This window comes from Lissotriton vulgaris, chromosome 2_1, assembly GCF_964263255.1.
Source record: "Lissotriton vulgaris chromosome 2_1, aLisVul1.2, whole genome shotgun sequence".
Lineage (NCBI taxonomy): Eukaryota > Metazoa > Chordata > Amphibia > Caudata > Salamandridae > Lissotriton > Lissotriton vulgaris.
Window position 1 is genome coordinate 58,242,011 of NC_141687.1, and position 22,104 is coordinate 58,264,114.

Sequence of the window (22,104 nt, forward strand, 5' to 3'; positions counted from 1 at the left end):
AGCCAGTGGTTTCCAGGGCTCAGCACTGCCACTTAATCATCAACACCAGTGCTTTTCATGAGCACCAGTTGTGTTTAATATTAATAACATGTACTCATTCACAGGGAGATTAAGTGATTTGCCCAGAATCACATGATGAGTAGCCGCCGAGACTGGAGCCTGGCTCCACAGCTCCTGAGGGTGGCAGCTCTGGCCATTATGTCACATCCTCGCCCCATTTTCATGGTTAGTAGCTGGTTCAGTTTTAGGCGCTTTGAAAGCTGCCTCGTGACGAGAGCCAGTAGTCATGTTTTTTTACATGTTAAGCACTGTATACAATTAAATCTATGTCAAAAATCCAAATGGAAGTTAAACTGCATGAATTAAAACATAATTGAATCAATGCGGTGCGGAAAACACAGAGAGGAAGTTAGAGAACTTCTAGGATCAGACATTTTTCATGTGATTACAATAAGGACAAACCAGTCAATTCACATATATCCTAGAGTACCAATGCTCATAAATCTAAGTACATAACAACAGTAGAAGTCATGGTACTATTGTCGACTATGTTGTGATCCCGTAATCCGACGTAGGGACCATCATCATAACATAAGGGGTTATGCCTGAACAAAAATACCTGCTAGAAAGCCAAAGAAAAGGAGGGGAAAAAGAAAGGGTGAAGGAGCAATTTAACTTTAATTTGGATTTTTTACATAGAAATTTCATTGTATGTCAATGTTATATGATTCATGATATTTCATGGTTAGACCCCTGTTCCCTTTACATGCTGAGGGGCAGATTTACAAGCCCCTTGCTACACTTTTGCGCCACTGTTGCGTCACTTTAGTGACGCAGCGCCGGCGTAAAAAATACGGCCAATATACAACGTGATGCATCTAGGGAGATACGTCACGTTGTAAAGCCCTCCATCAATTATACCTGCGTCAGGTATAATGTATGCAGTTGGGGCGTTCCCACGCAGGAAAGCCTCGTAAAAGTGACGCAGTGAAATCTACAAGATTTCATCGCATCACTTCTAGGACGCCACTGCGTCAGAACCTTACGCCTGCTTGACACAGGTGTAAGGAGTGACGAATAGGCCTCAAAATGCATTGCTGGAGTTCCGTCATGCTTGCGACAAGACTACAGCAATGCGTGACTTTTGCCCCAACAGATGCGTAAGAATTGCTGACGCATCTGTCAATCCTTGCGCCATGATGCACCGTATTGTAAATACGGCACATCCATGGTGGCGCCAGGGTATCACAGGCTGGCGCAGAAAAAGTGACAGATCTCTACAGATGGGTCACTTTCTTGTAAATCTGCCCCTAAGTATCCTGTAGCCTTGTGCAGGGCCGCCTTTTGGCATGGGCGAGCTGGGCCCAGGCCGCCTACAGTTGATGGGCGAACAGGTAGTGACCTCCTGAGCTGCCTGGAATAAATCTTTTTCCCCAGTCCTCCAGTCCCCCTTCCTTCTCCCTCATCAAGGCCGTGATGCGTGAGCACAAACGCCTCCCACCCCACCTCCCCACTCGGATCACCGTTCGTAGGGGGCAGGTTAGGACGGGCAGCAAATTCAGTTTCACCCCGGGATGCTGTCTGAGTAAAGACCGGCCCTGGCGCAGAGACAGAAACCCCTTCAATCAGCCAAGCTGCTTAGACAAGAGCAGTTGCATTCTGGGGCATGTAGTTTCGCGTTTACCTACGGCTGAAAACACCACCATGGGCAGTGTTGGTTGCTAAAATGCTAGGACTGGTTCGTGATATCAGGAATGGCTGTCTGTCCCCTCCCCTCTGTGCAGCATTCTCTCTCCTGTCTCAACGCTTCCTTTTTTTTCAATTCTTGTATTTCCCCCCGGTCCGTCTTCCCTCCCCCTGAGTGTAAATCTTCTCCTCTCGTCATGGATCAGCTTAGGAGTTGAAGTTATGCTGTCAGGTACACCATACTTTTCTTCATCAAACTAATGCATTCTGGGACTTGTAGTCTGTTTCAGTTCGCTCTGATGGCACACCTGAAAACGGAAATGGTAGGGCAGGAACTTGCCGACTCTGTTGACATAGAGTCACGTGGCGCCCCGTCCCTCCTCCTTCCCTACCTGTCCCGAGGCCGCGGCCCCCTTCTCTTCTGTAGACGGGCTCTCTCTTCCCCTGCTAGTCCCCAGACGGCGCAGTTTCAGAGCTCCGCGGGCTGCATGTCTGGCGGTGTGACTCTGCCCTCCTCCCTCCATCTGAAGTGACTGTATCAGGGGGGCGGGGCCCCCCTAGCACGCGCCTGCCCTGCCCTGGGCAGAGGGCTGCCTGGCATGGACCCTACAGGGAGCAGCCTGTCACGAGGCCGCCTGGCAGGGAAGTCTGTCCCTCTGCACTGAGCAGTGCAGCCCCACGGCCACTCCACGCCCATTGATCAGCTGATACCCTCCACTCACCCTTTGCATCCGTGTGGAGGCTGCTGGCTTCATAGGAAGGGCACACGGCGACCGCTGTGGGTGCTCTGGGGTGACGTACACACCCTGATCAGCTGATCCCCTCCACTCACCCTTTGCATCCGTGTGGAGGCTGCTGGCTTCATAGGAAGGGCACACGGCGACCGCTGTGGGTGCTCTGGGGTGACGTACACACCCTGAATGCACTGCCCCCAACCCCCCCTCCCCCCAACATCATTAGTTTGCGCCATTGAGGCTTTTTTGTGTTGCCTCCGAGCACCCCTTGCTGCAGTGCTCCCCACAGCCTTAGCCATGCTCAGGGCCCTGGAGAGAGGGGCCCGACCGCCCTGGGCCAGTCGGGCCCAGCTGAGGGCCAAGAACACCTCGGCGTCCGAGAGCGCCCAGAAGAGACTGAAGACCTACGAGGAGCTTCCAGGGCCCAGTCGGCTGCAGGCGTTTTACTGGCTCTATGTCAAGGGGTACATCCGTCGCCTCCACGAGCTTCAGGTAGGGGTCGTTGCGCAGTGTTGTCCTCTCCTGCAGAAGTATATGTTTTGAAAGTTTGTGCATCACTTTAGAAAAATTGGCTCTCTATGCATTTGATTAAATGATGGGTAGTGCTGCTCTGTAAAACGAATTACTTGTAGGCAGGGCACAAGTCTTATAATAAGGAAATGGGGGTACTGACCAACGTAGGCAGTATTCTAGTGGCATCACAGGAAGTGACCTCAACGGAAGTAATAGCTCAAGAAGTGACATCAGATACTAAGATCTCACACACATGTTTATCAGGTGTATCATGAGTAAATTTTAAGTGCATCATGATATTTAACAAATGAGATCTGAAGATGGGGGGGTGGGGGAGGGGGGGTGTGTGCCTAAAAAGTGGCGCAATCCTGATGCAAAATCTGGGCCTCCACTAATATCCATACATATACGTTATGTTATGTTATGTTATGCGTTTTTATTTAGCGCACAGATGCTCCAGCTAAGGAGCGTCCTGGCGCCCGACAAGGCAGCTGCACAACACAACTAGAACAGAAAAACAAACATATGTACACAAACTAAGGGAATAAAAAGGTTTTCACCGCGCGGCGAAAGGAAAGCAAATCTCTCATAGCGCGAATCGCCAGGGGCAAGGAGTTCCACAGGACCGCCGCGCGCACTCGGAACGAGCGTCCTCCGGCTCTACTCCGCTTGAAGCGCGGCACAACAGCCAGTTCTAGGTTCGCAGATCTTAAGAGTCGCGCTGGGGTGTAGTTGGCAAGGAGGGCCATAAGGATCGTTGCTGGGGACCCCTTCAGAATTTTATAGGCGACGTAGAGGACCTTAAACTGGATCCGCTGGGCCACCGGAAGCCAATGCAGTGACCGCAGGGTACTGGAGGTAGGACAGAATCTAGGGAGGCCTACCACCGCTCTAGCTGCGGCGTTCTGAATCCTTTGTAAGCGCCCGATCTCTGCCTGATTCAGACCAGCCAGCAAGGAACTCGCATAATCCAGCCTGGAGATGACAGTGGCTTGGATCATGAGTTGCCTGGTGGGGGCATCGAAGAACTTGAGCACATAACGGAGCCCGCGCAGGATGCCAAAGCAACATGCTGCCGTGCGTTTGGTATGGCACACAAACGTGAGGGAAGGGTCCAGCCAGACCCCGAGGTTCTTAAGCTCGGCGACTGGGATGGGAGCAGGACCCAAATCCCCAGGCCACCATCTCTCTCCCCACAGCTCCGGCTGTCTTCCAAAAACCATGATCTCGGTCTTACTAGCGTTCAGCTGGAGACAGTTGGACGTCATCTAGCTGGCGACCGCCCGCAGTCCTTGTTGAAACCTGGGGGCATCGACTTCGGCATCCCCGCTGATCGTGACCGCTAGCTGGGTGTCATCGGCGTATGACACCATCGTCATACCCCATTGCCTGACAACCTCAGCTAGCGGCCTTACGTACAGATTAAACAGCGTAGGGCTCAGCGAGGAGCCTTGGGGGACCCCCAGGTTCAACGGATGGAATTTGGACTGGTAGGGTGGGACGGTCACGCTAAAGGCCCGGTTGGTTAGAAACGACCGGAACCACTCGAGCGATACCGGTGACACCAGCCTCCTCTAGGCGCAGCAGAAGGATAGGGTGCGAGACGGTGTCGAAGGCAGCGCTCAGATCTAATAACACAAGCGCTGCCGCTTGTCCCGCGTCAAGCACGGAGCGAAGATGCTCCACCATATAGAGCAGAGCCGTCTCCCTGCTATGACCAGCCCTAAACCCATTCTGCTTTGCGTCGAGGATATCTGCGCGGCGAAGGTGTTCCGAGAGGACGGCATTTACGTGCGCCTCCATAACCTTAGCCGGCCACGGCAAGAGTGAAATCGGCCGATAGCTCTCAGGCTTGCTGCCGTCCAGGCTGGGTTTCTTAAGAATAGGCCGAACCATGGCTCGCTTCCACTTCAGTGGGACCTCGCCAGATGTTAACGACGAGTTGATCAAGGAACATAGCGGTGAGATATCATGTACCGCTAGGTCTTTGAACACATCAGGGCAAAGTGGATCCTCTGGGGACCCAGACTTCACTCTGCGGGCCAATGTGTCTAGGCTATCAGATGTTAACATAGGTAAGGAATGTAGTCCCTCAGATGGTAACGGCTTAGGAGATGGATTAGCCGAGGGAGTGGCCGAAGGAAAGGCCCGATAGATGGCATTCACCTTATCCAAGAAAAACTCTGCCAATTTTTCACAGTGCTCAACAGAGCTCTGGTGCGTCGTTGTTACTTTTTTGGCAGTAAGGTCTTTCAATACCTTAAAGATAGCCTTAGACGGGTTCGGACTATTCCTGAATTGTGCAGCATAAAATGCGGCACGAGTTCTACATACCGCCCGATGATACACTTTCACAGTCGACAGGTAGAGAACTTTCTCTGTGCTGTTATAGGCTTTACGCCAAGCCCCCTCTGCACGCCTACAAGAGACCTTCAGAGCCCGCAGTGAGTCGTCGTACCAGGGGCTGGCTTTGCCAGCTCCAGTTTTACTGCCTACCAAGGGAATAAGGGTGTCCAAAGCCCTGGATACCCAGTTACAAAACCTGTCGTAGACCTGATCAGGCGATCCCAAGATGTCAAATGGGTCAGCCGATAGGAGGTGGAAAAACTCATCCAGCTTACGTTTGTTCCAGCGTCGTACATACATATATCCATACTAATATGATAAAGAGAGAGCCCAAACCTTTGAGGCGGGTAACCTCAGGAACCACAGCACCAATCACAACACCCAATACAGCGTTGGAAAGGGCAGTTGCAGCAGAAGGACATAGGCTATGCAGACGCCCACCATATACTTTTAAAAGGTAAAAGAACCGTGCCAGCAAAGTAGTCCCTTGTGGGCGTGTCTGTGTTTTGCTGTGGGCGTGTGCTGGGGACGTGACAAAAGCTGGGGGCGTGTGGTACATTCCGCCCTTCATGCCATGTCTCATATCGTGTGCTAATCCCACCCTGCTCCCTTTAAATACCCCTGCACCCCATAATCATAACCCATCCTTACTCCTTAAAATACCCCAACACCCTTAAACACTAACCCTATAAATATACCCTGTAACCCAAACCTATCCCTAAACCCTAAAAATACCCCTGTACCCCAAAACCCAAACCTAGCCCTGAACCGTATAAATACCCCTGTACCTCAAAACCCAAACCTACCCCTGAACCCTAAAAGTACCCCAAAACCCAAACCTAGCCCTGAACCCTAAAAATACCCCTGTACCCCAAAACCCATACCTATCCATAAACCCTAAAACGATCCCTGCACCCCATAACCCAAAGCTATATCTGAAACCTTAAAATACCCAAACACCCCAAAACATATACCGCAGTACCCCAAAACATATACTCCTATACCCATACTTACCATATCCAAACATTTTATGATTCATGCATTTACAACAAATTTCGTTGTAAATGTATGCGTGGTAAAAGCATATCAAATATAATGCCATGCGTTATAATGGCATTGCGGAGTCATGGTACTTTCGTAATGAAAGTATGCGGAGTGATGGTATGCGGAAAGAAAGTTGCGGAATATTGGGTGTTTACCCTCCCCCGGTAAGTACATTGGTGGCACGGCGGCCCACATCTCCAGCAACATACTCATATTTTTTCACCACCCATTTCAAAAATGCACAGGTATATCTCATTGATGGCCAGCACCGACATACACTTTAAGACACACCTCCTGCCACAAGTTCTAGAATTGCGAACTTTAGAGCTGGGGAGCTATGTTTGAATCTCGGCATCAGCTCAACATCCTGTGATTCCAGGCAAATGACTTTATCTCCCCGTGCCTACCACAAATGAATGTGTTCTTCTGTAATGTAAATAGTGCTCATGCCATGTTGTCGAGTTCACGCTTTATAATATTGCAAGGAAAAATAAAGTAGGGAAACTAGAGTTCACACACTACTGAACGCGCACTCTTAACTATATCAGTAGTGCACTGTGAATCGGAGCGTTTCACAGGCCTGTCACAGATAAGAAATGCTATCAAAACAAAATCCTACAAAACAATATATTACTGGCCGGCAGCAATTCATACCCGGACAACGTCGGGACGGGCTGCTAAAATATATATATATATATATATATATATATATCCCAACGTAAAGTTTTGACCTTCGTGAAACGAGCCTCACAACAGGTAGGTCTGGTTCAATGCTTTTATTGATGCAAGCTGCAAATTCCTGTTTAAAAGAAACATCCAAATGAACGTCCTACTTCCGACGCGTTTCGTGCATCCTCTGCACTTCTTCTTGGGCAGACTGTTTGGAAAGCAATCAGCAAGTTACAGCACCTGTTATATACTTGATTTCCGAGTGGATTACATCTGGCGTACTGCCTTCTGGTCAACAGAGTGCTGTAGTAATGTACTTCAAGTGAATCTGCTGGAATGCTTGCACAAAATAAACGTGGTTTATTGTCCCAAGTGGGTTGATGCAGGTTTAAAAGCAAGGAGATTGCACCATCCAACTTCCATTGCGTACCTTCCTGTCCTGTGCCGCAGACGTGATTAAGCGCCAGCCAGTGCCGTAGAACCCGGCGTGGTTCCTCTCGCGGCCGGTCCAAGTGTTGGCAGCCATCTTGTGCCTCTGTAGACTGAGGCACAGGAAAGCAATCAATCAACCAATCAATCAATGACATTTATAGAGCGCACTACATACCCGTAGGGTCTCAAGGCGCTGGGGGTGGGGGGGGGGGGGGGTGCCGCTACTGCTCGAACAGCCAGGTCTTCAGCTTCTTCCTGAAGGAGAGGTGGTCTTGGGTCAGGCGCAGGTCGGTCGGGAGGGAGTTCCAGGTCTTGGCGGCCAGGTAGGAGAAGGACCTTCCTCCTGTAGTCGCTCTTCGGATGCGGGGGACGGCGGCGAGGGCGTGGTTGGCTGATCGGAGGTGGCGTTTGGGAGCGTAGAAGTTGATTCAGTTGTTGAGGTAGCTCGGGCCTTGGTCGTGTAGGGCTTTGTGTGCGTGGGTGAGGAGGCGGAAGGTGATTCTTTTGTTGACGGGGAGCCAGTGAAGGTCTTTCAGGTGTCCGGAGATGTGGCTGGTTCGTGGAATGTCGAGGATGAGTCTGGCTGAGGCGTTCTGGATCCGCTGGAGTCTCTTCTGGAGCTTGGCGGTGGTACCGGCGTAGAGGGCGTTGCCGTAGTCCAGTCGGCTAGTGATGAGGGCCTGGGTGACGGTCTTCCTGGTCTCGGTGGGGATCCACCAGAAGATCTTCCGTAGCATGCGTAGGATGTTGAAGCACGCCGAGGAAACGTTGTTGACTTGCCTGGTCATGGAGAGGGAGGAGTCCAGGATGAAGCCCAGGTTGCGTGCATGGTCTGTCGGTTTGGGTGCGGTGCCCAGGGCGGGAGGCCACCAGGAGTCGTCCCAGGCGGAGGGTGAGGGGCCCAGGATGAGGACCTCCGTCTTGTCCGAGTTCAGTTTCAGGCGGCTGGTCGTCATCCACTCGGCTACCTCTTTCATCCCTTCGTGCAGGTTGGCTCTGGCGGTGGCGGGGTCGTTGGTCAGGGAGAGGATCAGCTGGGTGTCGTCGGCGTAGGAGATTATGTTGAGGTTGTGTTGGCGTGCGATGGCCGCGAGGGGGCTCATGTAGACGTTGAAGAGGGTGGGGCTCAGAGAGGATCCTTGAGGGACGCCGCAGATGACTTCGGTGGCTTCTGACTTGTACGGTGGTAGGCGGACTCTCTGTGTTCTTCCGTCGAGGAAGGAGATGACCCATTCCAGCGCCTTGTCCTGGATTCCGACGTTGCTGAGGCGCTGTACTAGGGTGCGGTGGCAGACCGTGTCGAATGCCGCGGAGAGGTCTAGGAGGATGAGGGCCGCTGTTTCTCCGTTGTCCATCAGGGCTCGGATGTCATCGGTGGCGGCGATGAGGGCGGTCTCGGTGCTGTGATTGGCTCGGAAGCCGGACTGTGAGGGGTCGAGGGAACCATTCGACTCGAGGAAGGCGGCCATCTGCTTGTTGACTGTCTTCTCGATGACTTTGGCTGGAAACGGGAGGAGCGAGATGGGGCGGTAATTCTTGAGTTCGGTGGGGTCCGCTGTGGGTTTCTTGAGTAGAGCGCTGAGTTCGGCGTGCTTCCAGCTCTCAGGGAAGGTGGCGGTGTCGAAGGATGTGTTGATGATGTCTCGCAGGTGGGGTGCGATGACAGCGTCAGCCTTGTTGAAGACGTGGTGAGGGCAGGGGTCGGTCGGTGATCCGGAGTGGATGGAGTTCATCGTGTGGATGGTGTCTTCGGTGCTGATCGGGGTCCAGGCGTGGAGGGTGGTGGTGGGGGGTGGTTGTTCGGTCTTGGTGTGCGTTGGTTGGTTGTTGAAGCTGTTGTGTATGTCCGCGATCTTGTTGTGGAAGTATGAAGCGAGGGAGTTGCAGAGGTCTTGCGATGGGGTGATGTCGTTGTTTCCTGCGCTGGGGTTGGATAGCTCTTTCACGATGTTGAAGAGTTCCTTGCAGTTGTGTGCGTTGTTGTCCAGCCGGTCCTTGAATGCAGTTTTCTTGGCGGCGCGGATCAGCTGGTGGTGCTTCCGGGTGGCCAGCTTGAAGGTGATCCTGTTGTCCGGTGTAGGTTCTCTTCTCCAGACTTTCTCGAGGGCTCGACAGTTCTTCTTGGAGCTCTTGAGTTCGTCGGTGAACCACGGGGCTTTCTTGCTGCCGGGTCTGCTGGGCGGGGTCCTCAGCGGGGCGAGTTCGTCCGCGCAGTTGCTGATCCACTTTGTGAGGTTGTCGGCGGCCTGGCTGGGGTTCGCTGAGCTGGCAGGAGGGTGCTGGCTCAGGGAGGTGGCGAGCTGGTCTGCTGTGATCTTGTTCCAGCTTCTGCGGGCGGCCTGTTGCTGGTGGTGGTGGGTCGTCGTTCTCTTGAAGGTGAAGTGGACGCAGCTGTGGTCCGTCCAGTTGAGTCCGTTGGCGTGGTTGAAGACGATGTCTTTGCAGGATGAGAAGACTGCGTCGAGTGTGTGTCCGGCGAGGTGGGTGGGGGTGGACACCAGCTGCTTGAGTCCAAGATTGGCGAGGTTGTCGAGCAGGGTGCTGGTGTTGCGGTCGTTGTTGTTCTCCAGGTGGAAGTTGAGGTCCCCCAGGAGGATGTAGTCAGCGGAGGGGAGGGCATGCGGGCTGACGAAGTCGGCGATGTCCTCGCTGAATTGTGTGCGTGGTCCCGGGGGTCGGTAGATCAGGGTGCCTCTGAGGGTGGTGTTCGGGTCGGTGTGGATCTGGAAATGCAGGTGTTCGGCGGTGGGCAGGGTGTTGTCGGTGCTGGTCGTGAGACGGATGGTGTTCCTGTGGACGATGGCGATGCCTCCTCCCATCTGGTTGGCGTTGCGGTCCCTCCGGACGATCTTGTAGCCCTCTGGGATAGCGATGGCGATGTCGGGAGCTGAAGAGGCGTTCATCCAGGTCTCTGTGAGGAAGGCAACGTCTGGGGCTGTGGCGTCTAGGAGGTTCCAGAGTTCGATGGCGAAAGCAGAAAAACAAACGTGTAGAACTCAAAAAGGGGGCACGGTAGCAGCACCCTGCCCCCCTAGGCCTGCTCAGGAGGTCCCACAAGGACCCCCCAGTCCCCCAAAAATATTTTTAAAATTTTTAGAAATCGCGGGGTGCGCGCACCGTACGCGTCCGTGCGCGTGCTTATGGTGTGCGTACCCCGCGATTTTAACAAAAAACTAAAAAACGTTTTGGGGACTGGGGGGTCCTTGTGGGACCCCCTGGGCAGGCCTAGGGGGTCAGGGTGCTTCTACCCTGCTCCCTTTGCTTGTTTTGCACCTTTGTTTCACTACTTTCTTGTGCCTTGGTTCTACCGAGGCACAAGATGGCTGCCAACACTTCCTGGTTTGGGGTTTTGACAGACAGTGGCAGCCAATCAGCATGCCTTCCCGAGAAAGCTGCATGCTCATTGGCTGACAACACTTCTAACCAGGAAGTGTTGGCATCCATCTTGTGCTCGATAGACCGAGGCACAAGAAAGCAGAAAAACAAACGTGAAGAACACTAAAATGGAGCAGGGTAGATACACCCCGATCCCCTAGGCCTGCCCAGGTGGTTCCACAAGGACAAAAAAGGCCCACATTTTTTATTAAAAAAACCTGGTCTGTTTTTTTAAAAATTACCCCCCGGGGGGACCAAATCGCGGGGGCATAGTGAAAAAGAAGTGTGGGGGTCCACAATCCCCACCACACTTACCGGGGACCGCCGCTGGGGGAAAGCAACAGAGCCTCTTGGCGCATACTGGAGGCTCCTGGTGGGCTAGTTGGCCCCCAGGGACCCCCAGTATGCAAGGGGATTTAGTTACTACTCTGCAAACACGCCAGGGGTTGCGCTGCAGAGAGGTGTAAAAAAGGGTGTGGCCTCATTATACCTCTCTGCATGCCGCCCCGTGGCTTATACTGGAGGCTCCTGGTGGGCTAGTTGCCCCCCAGGGACCCCCAGTATGCTAGGGGAATTAGTTCCTCCTCTGCAAACGCGCCAGGGGTTGCGCTGCAGAGTGTTGTAAAAAGGTGGCGTGCCCTCTGAACACCTGCCTGCAAAAATGTAGTAAATCAGTATAAAAAAAAATACATTTAAAAATTGTCATTTAAAAAAACCTCGAAATTCAATGAAAAAAACATAGGTTTCAGGCCTTATATAGTTAGGAATTAGCATTTAAAAAACCTTGCAAATTCACTGAAAAAACCATAGGCTACATGCCTTATATAGTTAGGAATTAGCTTTTGAAAAACCTTTGAAATTCACTCAAAAAACTATAAGTTTTAGGGGTGTTATAGTTAGCTGGAGATTTCACTCATACAAAACCATTGAAATTGCTCCTATATAGTTAGTTGTACCAACTATATTTCGCGCACCCGCAATCCACTGCTGATGATGTCACATATTAGATCATTCATGACATGGTCAGTGTATGGTTTCTAAGCCATATAAAAATACAAACATAAATAACAATGGCTACAATACTCAACTGGTGCTTCTGAAATACGCCTACCCCATATGCGGGAAGAAGTAAGTATTGTGTAGCATAGGTTTTAGTTTTTAGAATGAATGAGGTCTGGTATCTCTGTCTCGGGACTCGATTTCCCAACACCCCGCAAGGGGAGCTTGGAAACACTGGAGCTGGATTCTCGGCAGGAAAAGAGACAGCTTCTTGATCAGTGCGTCAGCTGGAGGGTCGGCTTCCTTCGGCACTTGCTGTGGCGAGCTGCGTTGGGCAAGTAGATAGTCGAACTGCTCCGCACCACCGTGTCTTGCTAGAGCAAGTGACGGTATACTTATACCTTGAAGGTGTCTAGGAATGCCATAGTTTGACGTAAGGTCGGGCATAATAACCTCAGGAAAGAACCTCTAGGGAATAGTTGTTCTTTGCAATGTACAAATCAATATTCAAGCAAGGGGAAGTTCCCTAACTGCTTAAGCCGATTTTCCAAGAAATTGTTCTGACGTTTGGTACGGGTGGAAGTAGCCATGCCTGTATTTGAGTTGCATGGGCTATGCCTAAATAAGGGCTTGATTTCTATGCCTATATTAGGGCAACGTGATTTGTACCTATGTAAGGGCATGAATCAGGAAAATTCACTCGGAGCCTAAAACGCCACACAACAGCGGGAGCAAAGTCCTTTATCAAATACAGCAGGCCTTGCAGACAGCGCATGCGCACTGCCTACGCTCAACCTAAAAAACGATACTCCATTTAGCAACACGACCACATGCTTGGCTTCATTACATTAAAGAAAGCTTTGTGCAGCTGAATGCTTTTTTTTTTTTAACCCTTTCGGTATTACAGACATAAATATTTATTGATTGTTGACGTCATTTATTTTTGGTGTAAATTTTACAGTTGTATGCAGAAACCTACCGCTTTTACACAAATATAAACAGACAAAAGTTGCTCTTATATTTTTGCAGATGCTTCAGGATCCACATACTTATTTTGCCATGTCGAGTTTTTTGATAGGAGCTAAGAATACAATACCGAATAAACTGTATTATCTTGGCCTTACTGTTGTTTTAAATGAACTTCTGAATTATTTTTAGTCTTTAATTGTATGTTATGTTATGTTATGTTATTTGTTTTTTGTATAGCGCACGGATGCCGCAGCAAAGTGGCGTCCCGGCGCTTGGAGAATAACAACACAACACGACAGAAAAAATGAAAGGATTGAAAGGAAGGCCTAAATTGTAGCAAAAAGGAAGGTTTTAAGCGCCTTCCTGAAGGGGAGCAGCTCAGGAATAGAGCGCAATGGGGCCGGCAGAGAGTTCCAGAGGGATGCTGCCAGCACTGAAAAGGAGCGGCCACCCAACCTTGATTTTTTAAACCGTGGCACTATAGCCAGATTAGATCCGGCAGAGCGAAGAGCTCTGGTAGGAACATAGTGCTGAATGGTCTGTGCAAGGATAGGAGGGGAGGCTGTTTTGAGAATTTTGAAAGTTAAGCAAAGAGCTTTAAACTTAATTCTCTGCCCTACCGGCAGCCAATGAAGATCCTGAATGGTCCTGTATGAATTTAAACTGTAGGTATGTATATGTTTTTTATAAAAAAGCAAACAAAAGCCAAGGATGCACAGCAGACGCACAGTAGCGGGTCTGTAGGGTCCATTAAGATGTAGTGGAGATTGAAGTCAAGGATGAACAGCAGACGCACAGTTGGAGGTCGGTAGGTTCTAATCAGACTTAGTGGAGACGGAAGACAAGGATGCGCAGGAGGCACACAGTATCGGGTCTGTAGGGTCTATTCAGACGTAGTGGAGGTGGAAGTCATGGATGCGCAGCAGACACACTGTATTGGGTCTGTAGGGTCCATTCAGATGTAGTGGAGGCCCAAAAGTTGTAATACAGGCTCTATAGTAGAGCATTTGTCGGGGTACTGAACGGTGCACAACAGACATCACAGGAGCACATCTATATGGTCCATTGCGAGGTAGTGGAGGCGGGACTGAAGGATACGCTGCAGATATTAAATGATGGCTCGTTATCAAGTCTGCGCTGCTTTCATCCTAAGACAAAATGAGGAGTACTTGCCAGTCCTACGTGAAATCTGTGACACAGCTTTGACCCCTCATGTGGACGTTGGGTCAAGTCTCCTATTCTGGATTTCATGTCACGCCTAAGAAATGCATACCATACATTCAAGTTGTAGGAACACAATCACATTCTGTCTCTTGTGGGTTTTAGATCGTGCAGAGGAAGATGTATGGACCGATATGGAGGACTAGCCTCGGAATTGATGGGAATGTGAGTCTGGCGAGCCCAGAGTTCATCGAAGCCGTCCTGCGGCAGGAGGGCAAGCTCCCAATGAGGTCTGAAATGGACGCCCTGAAAGAGCACCGAGAGCTGAGGGGCCTGGCTAAAGGACCCCTGACTTCGTGAGTACATCTGGCAGGGGGAAATCCTGCTGTCCAGGGCTTGGCTTGCCAAGGGAATGCCAGAATGACCTGTCTCTCTAAAAGCTCTATCACTTGTCAGTCAGGCCATCCCCAACCCTACCTACCTTTTCTGTAGACCAACCCACCCCACCTCAGCTAGTGTTTTCTTTTGGGCACAGCCATGGCTGCCCAAGGTGCTGGATTTCAAAGATTCTCCTGTGGTTGGGTGTGAGTGAGGGGAGCGGACTCTTTGCCGCACAGATGGGCCTTGGACTACAGCTGTGACACCCATCACTCTAGAGTCTCAAAATCGTAAATGTCACCAGCAATCCACAGGAGTGGTCCATCTAGGGATTTGTGCCGTTAAGTATCGGCTTGTTTCCCTATAGGCATTAAAAAGGTGAAATTGATTGATACATCATGCCAATGGTTATTTTTCCTTTAAAACTATCCTGTTATGTTCCTTGTTCTGTTCCCTGGTTATTATATTACTCTCTGAAAATAATAACTCGTAACGGCCCTAGGTTTACCCTGGATCAAAGTACTCCAGACTCCTTAACCCAAATCTGAGGCTTTGCATCTGTCTCCTGACCATGCAAGGAATATACAAAATAACTTGCTTTTTATTTAAGTGCTTCGTCCGTCTCGAAGCACTTTAAATAAAAGATTTTGCTGTTACCCATTTAATGGTAATCAACCTACCGTCTTTCTGAGGATAGAAGCCTGAATCTGCTTGTTGGAATTAGAAATCAAGATCTTTTGAACATCACATTTGTCAACAATGAGCATTTAGCGGACTAAAATCTTCCCATGTTCATCCCATAACACTTCCCACAAACCACTTGGTATCTTGGTGTAGTGCGTATTGTATTTTATTATAATTGCATTTATATAGCGTTTACTACCCCTGACGAGGCGTCAAATCACTTTTTCAGCGAGTAGCACGCTACTTCGGGACCCATAGAGGATTAGTGTTAAATTAGTATAGTTAAACATGCAAGTAAATTTTAAGTGGTGGATAGGTTAGTCAGTTATTTGGATTCGGAAGGATAGCAGAAGGATAGAAGAGAAAAAAAAGGTTTGTATTTATATAGCGCTTGTTAGCCCGGATGGGGTGTTGAAGCACGCTACTCCGGAAACCCATAAAGGATTAGTGGTGAATTAGTATGGTGACATTTGAAAGTCATTTGAGTGGTGGATATTAGTCAATTATTTGGAGTGAGAAAGATAGCGGAGGGATAGAAGGGGAAGAAAGGTTTGCATTTATATAGCACCTAAAAGAAGCGCTTTTCTGGCGAGTTGCACGCTACTCCGGAACCCATAAAGGATTCGTGTTGAAAATTAGTATAGTGAAATATGAAGTCATTTGAGTGGTGGATATGTTATTCAGTTATTTGAATAGAGAATGGTCGGTGGCGGAATAGAAGAGGGAAAGGTGTTTGTATTTATATAGAGCTTGCTCCCCCTGATGGGGTTTTCATATAAAAGAGGTCGGATGCTTGTAAACATGAAGAGTAAAATTAGAAACTCTCGTGCAAAATTAAATATGCCAAAAAGCAGTTCCACATTTGTTGCCACAAGATATTAGAAACAGTATAGTACAAGTCTGATATTTTAAAAACAACTATGTATCTCAGAATAGGTAGAAACATGCAGAGATTCCCTATCTTTACTATAGTTACCTATAGGGTGGCTAAAATAAACATCTTGCAGTACGTATCGTCTTTCTGCTTATCACTTTTATCCGTAAAAAAATAGAGCAGAAGGAAAAGTCATGTTTCATTTTCAGTTTTTAAAGTGCCATTTTAATTATGCTCAGTGACCTGCCTTTCCCCTTGGCTGCTGGTAGCAAACATTGTGACATCACAGTTCAGTTGTAATAAGTTATTACATTTGAGTAACTATGTTGTTTCTTTATTACAGACAACTAGGGATGTCACAAGCCTTCTGTAATAAGGAAATTAGAGGCATGCATTGCTAAAGATATTGTAGGCTTCCATGTATTATATTGGGTCTTGAAGAGGAGTATAATTTTTAACGTCGGTAGTCATCCTGAATTTCTGTAACGCGTAGTATCAAAGAACTCTACTAAACCCAAGTGGAAAAAGATGGAGCAGTCTCCTGAAGATACGGGAAAGTGGCAATTACATTTGATAGGATATTTCATCTCTCTACAGTGATAGTTTTTCAGGTAAATGTGGAGGCTGCTGTAGGCTAAAAATTAAATAACAACCTGTCACTTTTGGTACTTGGGTAGGGAATATGGAAGTAGAGGGCAACAGTGTAGTTATCACTGTAGACAAGTTCTTGATTTAGATCCTTCAGTGGCACCCTGAGGTGGACCAGAGTCATCCAGTTGGGTTGTAGCTTTGATGAGCATTTCTCGTGTTCAAAATCTGCATCCAAGTAATTTTCATGCAGCACAATTTCGTGTAACCGTATCATTTTACTTGATGTGGGTTCTGTTGGTGGTACATCATAACCACAGATGCAGAGGTTGCAGTTGCTGATGTTTCGGCATCAGATACACTCATTCACACTGGCTCATTTGAATCCTCATCATTTGATGTAGTTGGAACATGATGTAAAGCTGGAGACACTGTCCACGCATCAGTACCCAGAATTGGATAAAAGATCTCAGTGTGGCCGTACTCTTCTTGGAGGAGTTCCTCTCGAATAGGGACATACGATGGCGCAGGATTACCAGCTCAGTTTACCATACTCACCTGGGCCCATAGACCTTCACACATTGAACCGGTAATCCAGCTTAACTTCCTGCCTATCAGAATTTTATTTTCCTTTAGTACTTATACTGTACACCATGTGCTCTAAGTCCTAAATCTAAGGATCAAGGGAGTTAGAATAATAGATAGAGTATATTAACATTTACCTTAATGAAAAATAACCACAGACTCAGGAAAGTTTTAAACACTTTATCTATGCATATTTTGTGAGTCAGGTGCAACAGTAGTGAAATTAGAGGCTTTGCAAGTAAGAAAACAATTATTAAAACATAAATCTTGTTTATTGAGGTCTCTTATTTCATGATCAAGTATACGCGATGCAATTTTATTAATTTTACTTTATTTATTATTTATGAACCAAGGTTATTCAGTTTGATCATTAACCCGACCCTTGCTAGTTCTCTTCACCTTTGATTTACACCTTGATTTTACACATCACAACTACTACAAACCTTATTAACACATGTGTGGTAAACATGCAATAACAGCAATATACATCTCCTTAGACCTGATCCCACACCCCTACTGGCACCATTACGTACTTACTGGGATACAGAATTGTCGATTACCATCACCGACAAACAATGGATACCAGGTACCAATGTCTAAAGGCATTTTCTTAAAGTCCTGCAAGATTACCTAGGTGTCATCAGGTGCCAACAGAACAGGACAGGTGCAGGACAGGACAGGCAACCTCCGCTCAGTGCAACACCAGCGTCGCACCCCTCTCTACGGCTACTCTCTGACCCTGACTGGGTCGATCGATTCTTCTCCCTCAATAAACTCCCGATTCTTATGTCAGAGTGCTCGACTAGCACTCTGCTCTCGATTCTCCTTCAGCATATGTTAAGTGACAGGTCTGTGACAAGTCGGACAATATAACTGACTAAGCCTACCTTAGTTATGCCATTTCAAAGTGTGTACCACCCCCTAATGTTGCAAATTGTTCCTTTCATTTGATTGGTCAGAAAGATGAGGAGAGGTCATCACACCATACCAGAAAGAGATCATTTCCATTCGATATAGTTGATCAATGTTCCCGACCATAATTTACTTTCCCATGATTTTATTCCTCCCAGTAATATTAGTTTCAATTCATATACAATGTATTCAAAATCATTCAATTTCTTCCTCTCTTGGAGTCACACGATCCGGTTCCCAGGAACATTGCGAATAAGTCAGGACTTTGGCTGCTTGTCAAAGTCAGCGGCTACAAGGTTTTCTGTGATTCTCTGTGCAGACGCAGCCATTTCAAAATGGAGTTTGCAACACCCTTCAGGCCTAAATACGAGCTATCGATGAAGTCAAAGAGAGACACCTTAGAATCTGAAGCCACCCTTAATGCGCTGCAGAAAGTCCAAAACGCTGCCGCCCGCCTTCTCACGGGCACACCTTCAAGATCCTCCGCCAAGCCAGCTCTCAGGTCTCTGCACTGGCTGCCAATCAGAGAAAGAGTCATCTTTAAGGCCCTCTGCCTGGCCCATAAGACCCTCAACAATAACGGCCCCCCCCTTCTCAAAGAAATCTTAATCCCCTACAAAGTGAAAAGAGACCTCCGGTCCAATGGAGAAAATCTTATTTCAGTTCCCAGAGTTAAAAAAGCCAAAACCGGTGGCCGCCGTTTTTCGGTCCATACGGCCAAACACTGGAACTGTTTACCACGAAGTCTGAGGACAGAATCAAACCATCTTCTGTTCAGGAAATCCTTAAAGACCCTCCTTTTCCCCCAAACATAACTTCAGTCAGATGGCCAGAAGCCTCAGGAGAAACAGCTCAGCGCTGGGATGCTCATCGAGTTACTACGCGCTTTATAAAACCATTAAATAAAATAAAATAAATACAAAAAATAAATGAATGCACTGTATACCACTTATTTCTACTCCAACTCCATTTCTTTATTTTAACTATAGTTAAGCAGAACATACAAGTTTTAGTTCGAGCAGGAGCATGTGCATTAGTATGTGAAGCATGAAGCAGCCATCTTGGCACTAGTGCACAGCTGCAAAGAGTTCCCACCAAAAGCAAAGATACGTCACAATACGTAGATGTAGCAGACGCATGCGCAGAAAGATTCCCACGTTTTCGGCGGCCATATTAGGACACTCGGGTTACTGTTAGTAAAAGCATATAGGAAAGCTTCCCCTAGATACTAGTAATGTTGTGTAGTGCCGTTTATTAGCAATCACAAAACATTTTGGTTAATATGTTACAAGTTATTTTGAGAGGATTGAATCCAAGCAAGTTTCTGTACTTATGGTATTCTATACCATCACTAATTACGGAACCAGATGCCACCTTTAGCATTCTTCCAATTCAATTCCTTCTTTCACTTCAGGATTTCCTTTATCTCTCTTCTTTTGGAACCCCTTCATTCTTTTGTAAATATCCCCTTTCATTTCCTCAAGTAGAATTTCATCGTATTTTCGCTTCTTTCTATTCTCATTTACTGCATACCGCTTTTTGTTCCTGCAGCATTTGCATCAGATCATTATTACTAAAATCAGTAGTGCTACTCCCATTATTGGCATCAGTACTGTACCTACAATACTTTTCCCTACGTTAGAAAACCAACTACCTACAGATAAGAGACCATCAGTTGGTCTCTTCTACGCACTATCAACCTTCAGTGGTTTCAATTCTTCTTCCAAATGTGTAATATTTCTGACATACCTTCCAATTTCAAAACTTTTATCAGGTATGTAAGTGCAACAATGTTGCACCTTCAGCATTCTACAAACCCTTCCCTCTTTTGCCAATAAAATATCAAGAGCAAGTCGATTTTGTAAAACCATTGATCTTATCGCAATGAATTCAGTATTGATCAGTTAAAATCCTCCAGCAGTGTCAGTCGATAAGCGATCCACCACTGTAGACAATTTACAAATTCTTTGTGTATTCAGAATTACGCCCACTTAAGGCATCAATGCACTAAATAGATCGCCTACAGTTTCTGAAAAACTAGCTCTTTTCTGTTGTCAGTCCATTATTGTCTTCATTGCTTCCAGTGATTCTTTTTACATGGTATACCTTTCGGAATACTATTCCGAAAAAGCAACTCCCATACCAATGATCAGGCAGCTTAAAATAAGCTTTGTTCCCACAAATGAAATACACTCCAGGAAAAACTGGATCAGTTCCCCCTTTTAATCTCCAACCCCCAATTATCAGGAAATTGTGTTTACATTCACTGGAACCGATGATTACATTGGTGTACTCGGTTTTTAACCTATGGAGACAGATTTTCCCCTTATTTTCAAAGTCCAGAGACATAGCAGCATGAGTCTTGCCAGTTGCAATAAATTCTTCCCTTTCAACCCATTTGGGTATCTGGGGTTTCAGTTCTGTAGCCCTTCTATGGAAATCCTGTCTCCTTTTCTCTACCAAATTCAAAAATATTTTCTCTTCTTCGTGTAAATTACATGTTAAGTAGTCTTTATGTACTTCAGCTATATCTATTGTTTCCATTGTTTCTGCATATAGGAATTTCAGAAAAAATCACATCTATATTAGAATAATTATACTGTAACTTTCCAGTTCTATAAAACAAACTAGCTAAAATACTACATGAAATACCATATGTCAGTGGTAAATGATGATATGTCACGCATTCTGCTACAGATGTTGGTAATTTCATACAGACGTAGCAATCACTAACTTCCATAGTTTCTACATAATGTACTAACAGGTTAGCAAATACATTTAAATCTGTCTCATTTCTATTTTTACTATGGTGCAATTCTATCGCATCTGGTGCTTCGAAATCAACTCTCTCTTGTTTAAGGTTAGCTACCTTTCCATGTGTACTAGTGTCATTCTGTTTATTAGTATCCATGTCATTCTGTTTATTAGTATCCATCAAGTAAGGTATTGCTACTGTCAGTCCCAGCCATGCTATGAGTACTATCAATATACTACATGTGCATATTCTACAGCATGTCTTTATGCAATTAATTTTTGAGGTTCCAGTAACTCTATTATCAGCCATTTTTGACTAAGGAGACTTAGCCCCTCTTTGTAACTTTTGCACAGAATATAAACTGTGAATTTAATTTCAAGTTGGTCTCACTTCTTCGTCAATTTGATCAGCAATCAGTTCCTCATCACTTTCATCACTGATTTCCAGATTCTCAAAGTCCCCAAGAATCACATAGGTCCATTCAGGACATTTGAATTTATTATTCAGTCTTTTCAAGCGGGGACTTCTCTTTCAGTGTTTCTCTGTGGATGGTCCAGACTGACCTTGTGATTTCATCTACTTGGTCTGGTTCTTCACCTATTGTTTTAAGGCGATATTTCAGTCTCTTGATAACACTAGACCAAGTATCACCTTTTCTGAGTCTTTTAGCTGGCACTGTGCTTTTATTTTTTTCATGTGTTCTTTTATTTTCATTAATTTGTGGCACACTTTGATTTTCGTGGTCTTCAGAATTCCTCTCTAGCTGACCTTGTCCAGGGCTTATTACCTCTTCCGTTTCTGCCTGGATGGGGTCTTCTTTACTAGTCTGGCCCTGTTCAGGAGTTTGTTGGATTTGGCTTTTACTTTGGCTTTGTTCTTTTTCTTCTTCCTGAACACGTTTTTCTATACCTGTCTGGTCCTGCTCAGGTCTTGTAATTTCTTGATTGTCTTCTGCCTGAGCGTTTTCTCTGGTACCTATCTGTCCCTCCTCAGACTCAGGAGTGCTGTTGCTGTTTTCTTCTGTCTGAGTACATGCTCTTTCCTTATCTGGTCCTCCTCGGATTTGATACTGATTTTGTTTTCTGAAATCTGAGTGCGTTCTTCTATTCCTATCTCATCCTCACTATCACTCTGACTGTCTGAATACGTTTGGCTTCTTGTTTTTATTATCACTTCAGGTATGTCAACTATTGGAATCCATTCATCCTGACTGGTGCTCGGTTGTTCTTCATCAGCTACCTCAGGATCTATCATTTGAGATCCTTCAGCTGTACAACCTTCAGCCTCTATTTCGTCCGGTTCAGTTACTCTTTTAGTGTGGCTGGCATGAATCCAGTTTGGAATTCCTTTGCACTTCACAGCTGTGGTGGTAACCAGTATTACTTGATGTGGTTTTTCCC

At 47.0% G+C, this 22,104-nt stretch overlaps 1 protein-coding gene across 1 annotated transcript in view; it reads left to right on the plus strand.

Annotated features, from left to right (window-relative positions):
* Window positions 1-2,250: 2,250 nt before the first annotated feature.
* Window positions 2,251-22,104, plus strand: part of LOC147729552 (sterol 26-hydroxylase, mitochondrial-like) — a 154,967-nt gene continuing 135,113 nt past the window's right edge. Inside the window, exons 1-3 of the mRNA XM_086954447.1 lie at window positions 2,251-2,427; window positions 2,538-2,912; window positions 14,094-14,284. Coding sequence (XP_086810573.1) covers window positions 2,607-2,912; window positions 14,094-14,284 — 497 coding nt within the window. The 5' untranslated portion in view covers window positions 2,251-2,427; window positions 2,538-2,606. The remainder of the gene's footprint in view (window positions 2,428-2,537; window positions 2,913-14,093; window positions 14,285-22,104) is intronic.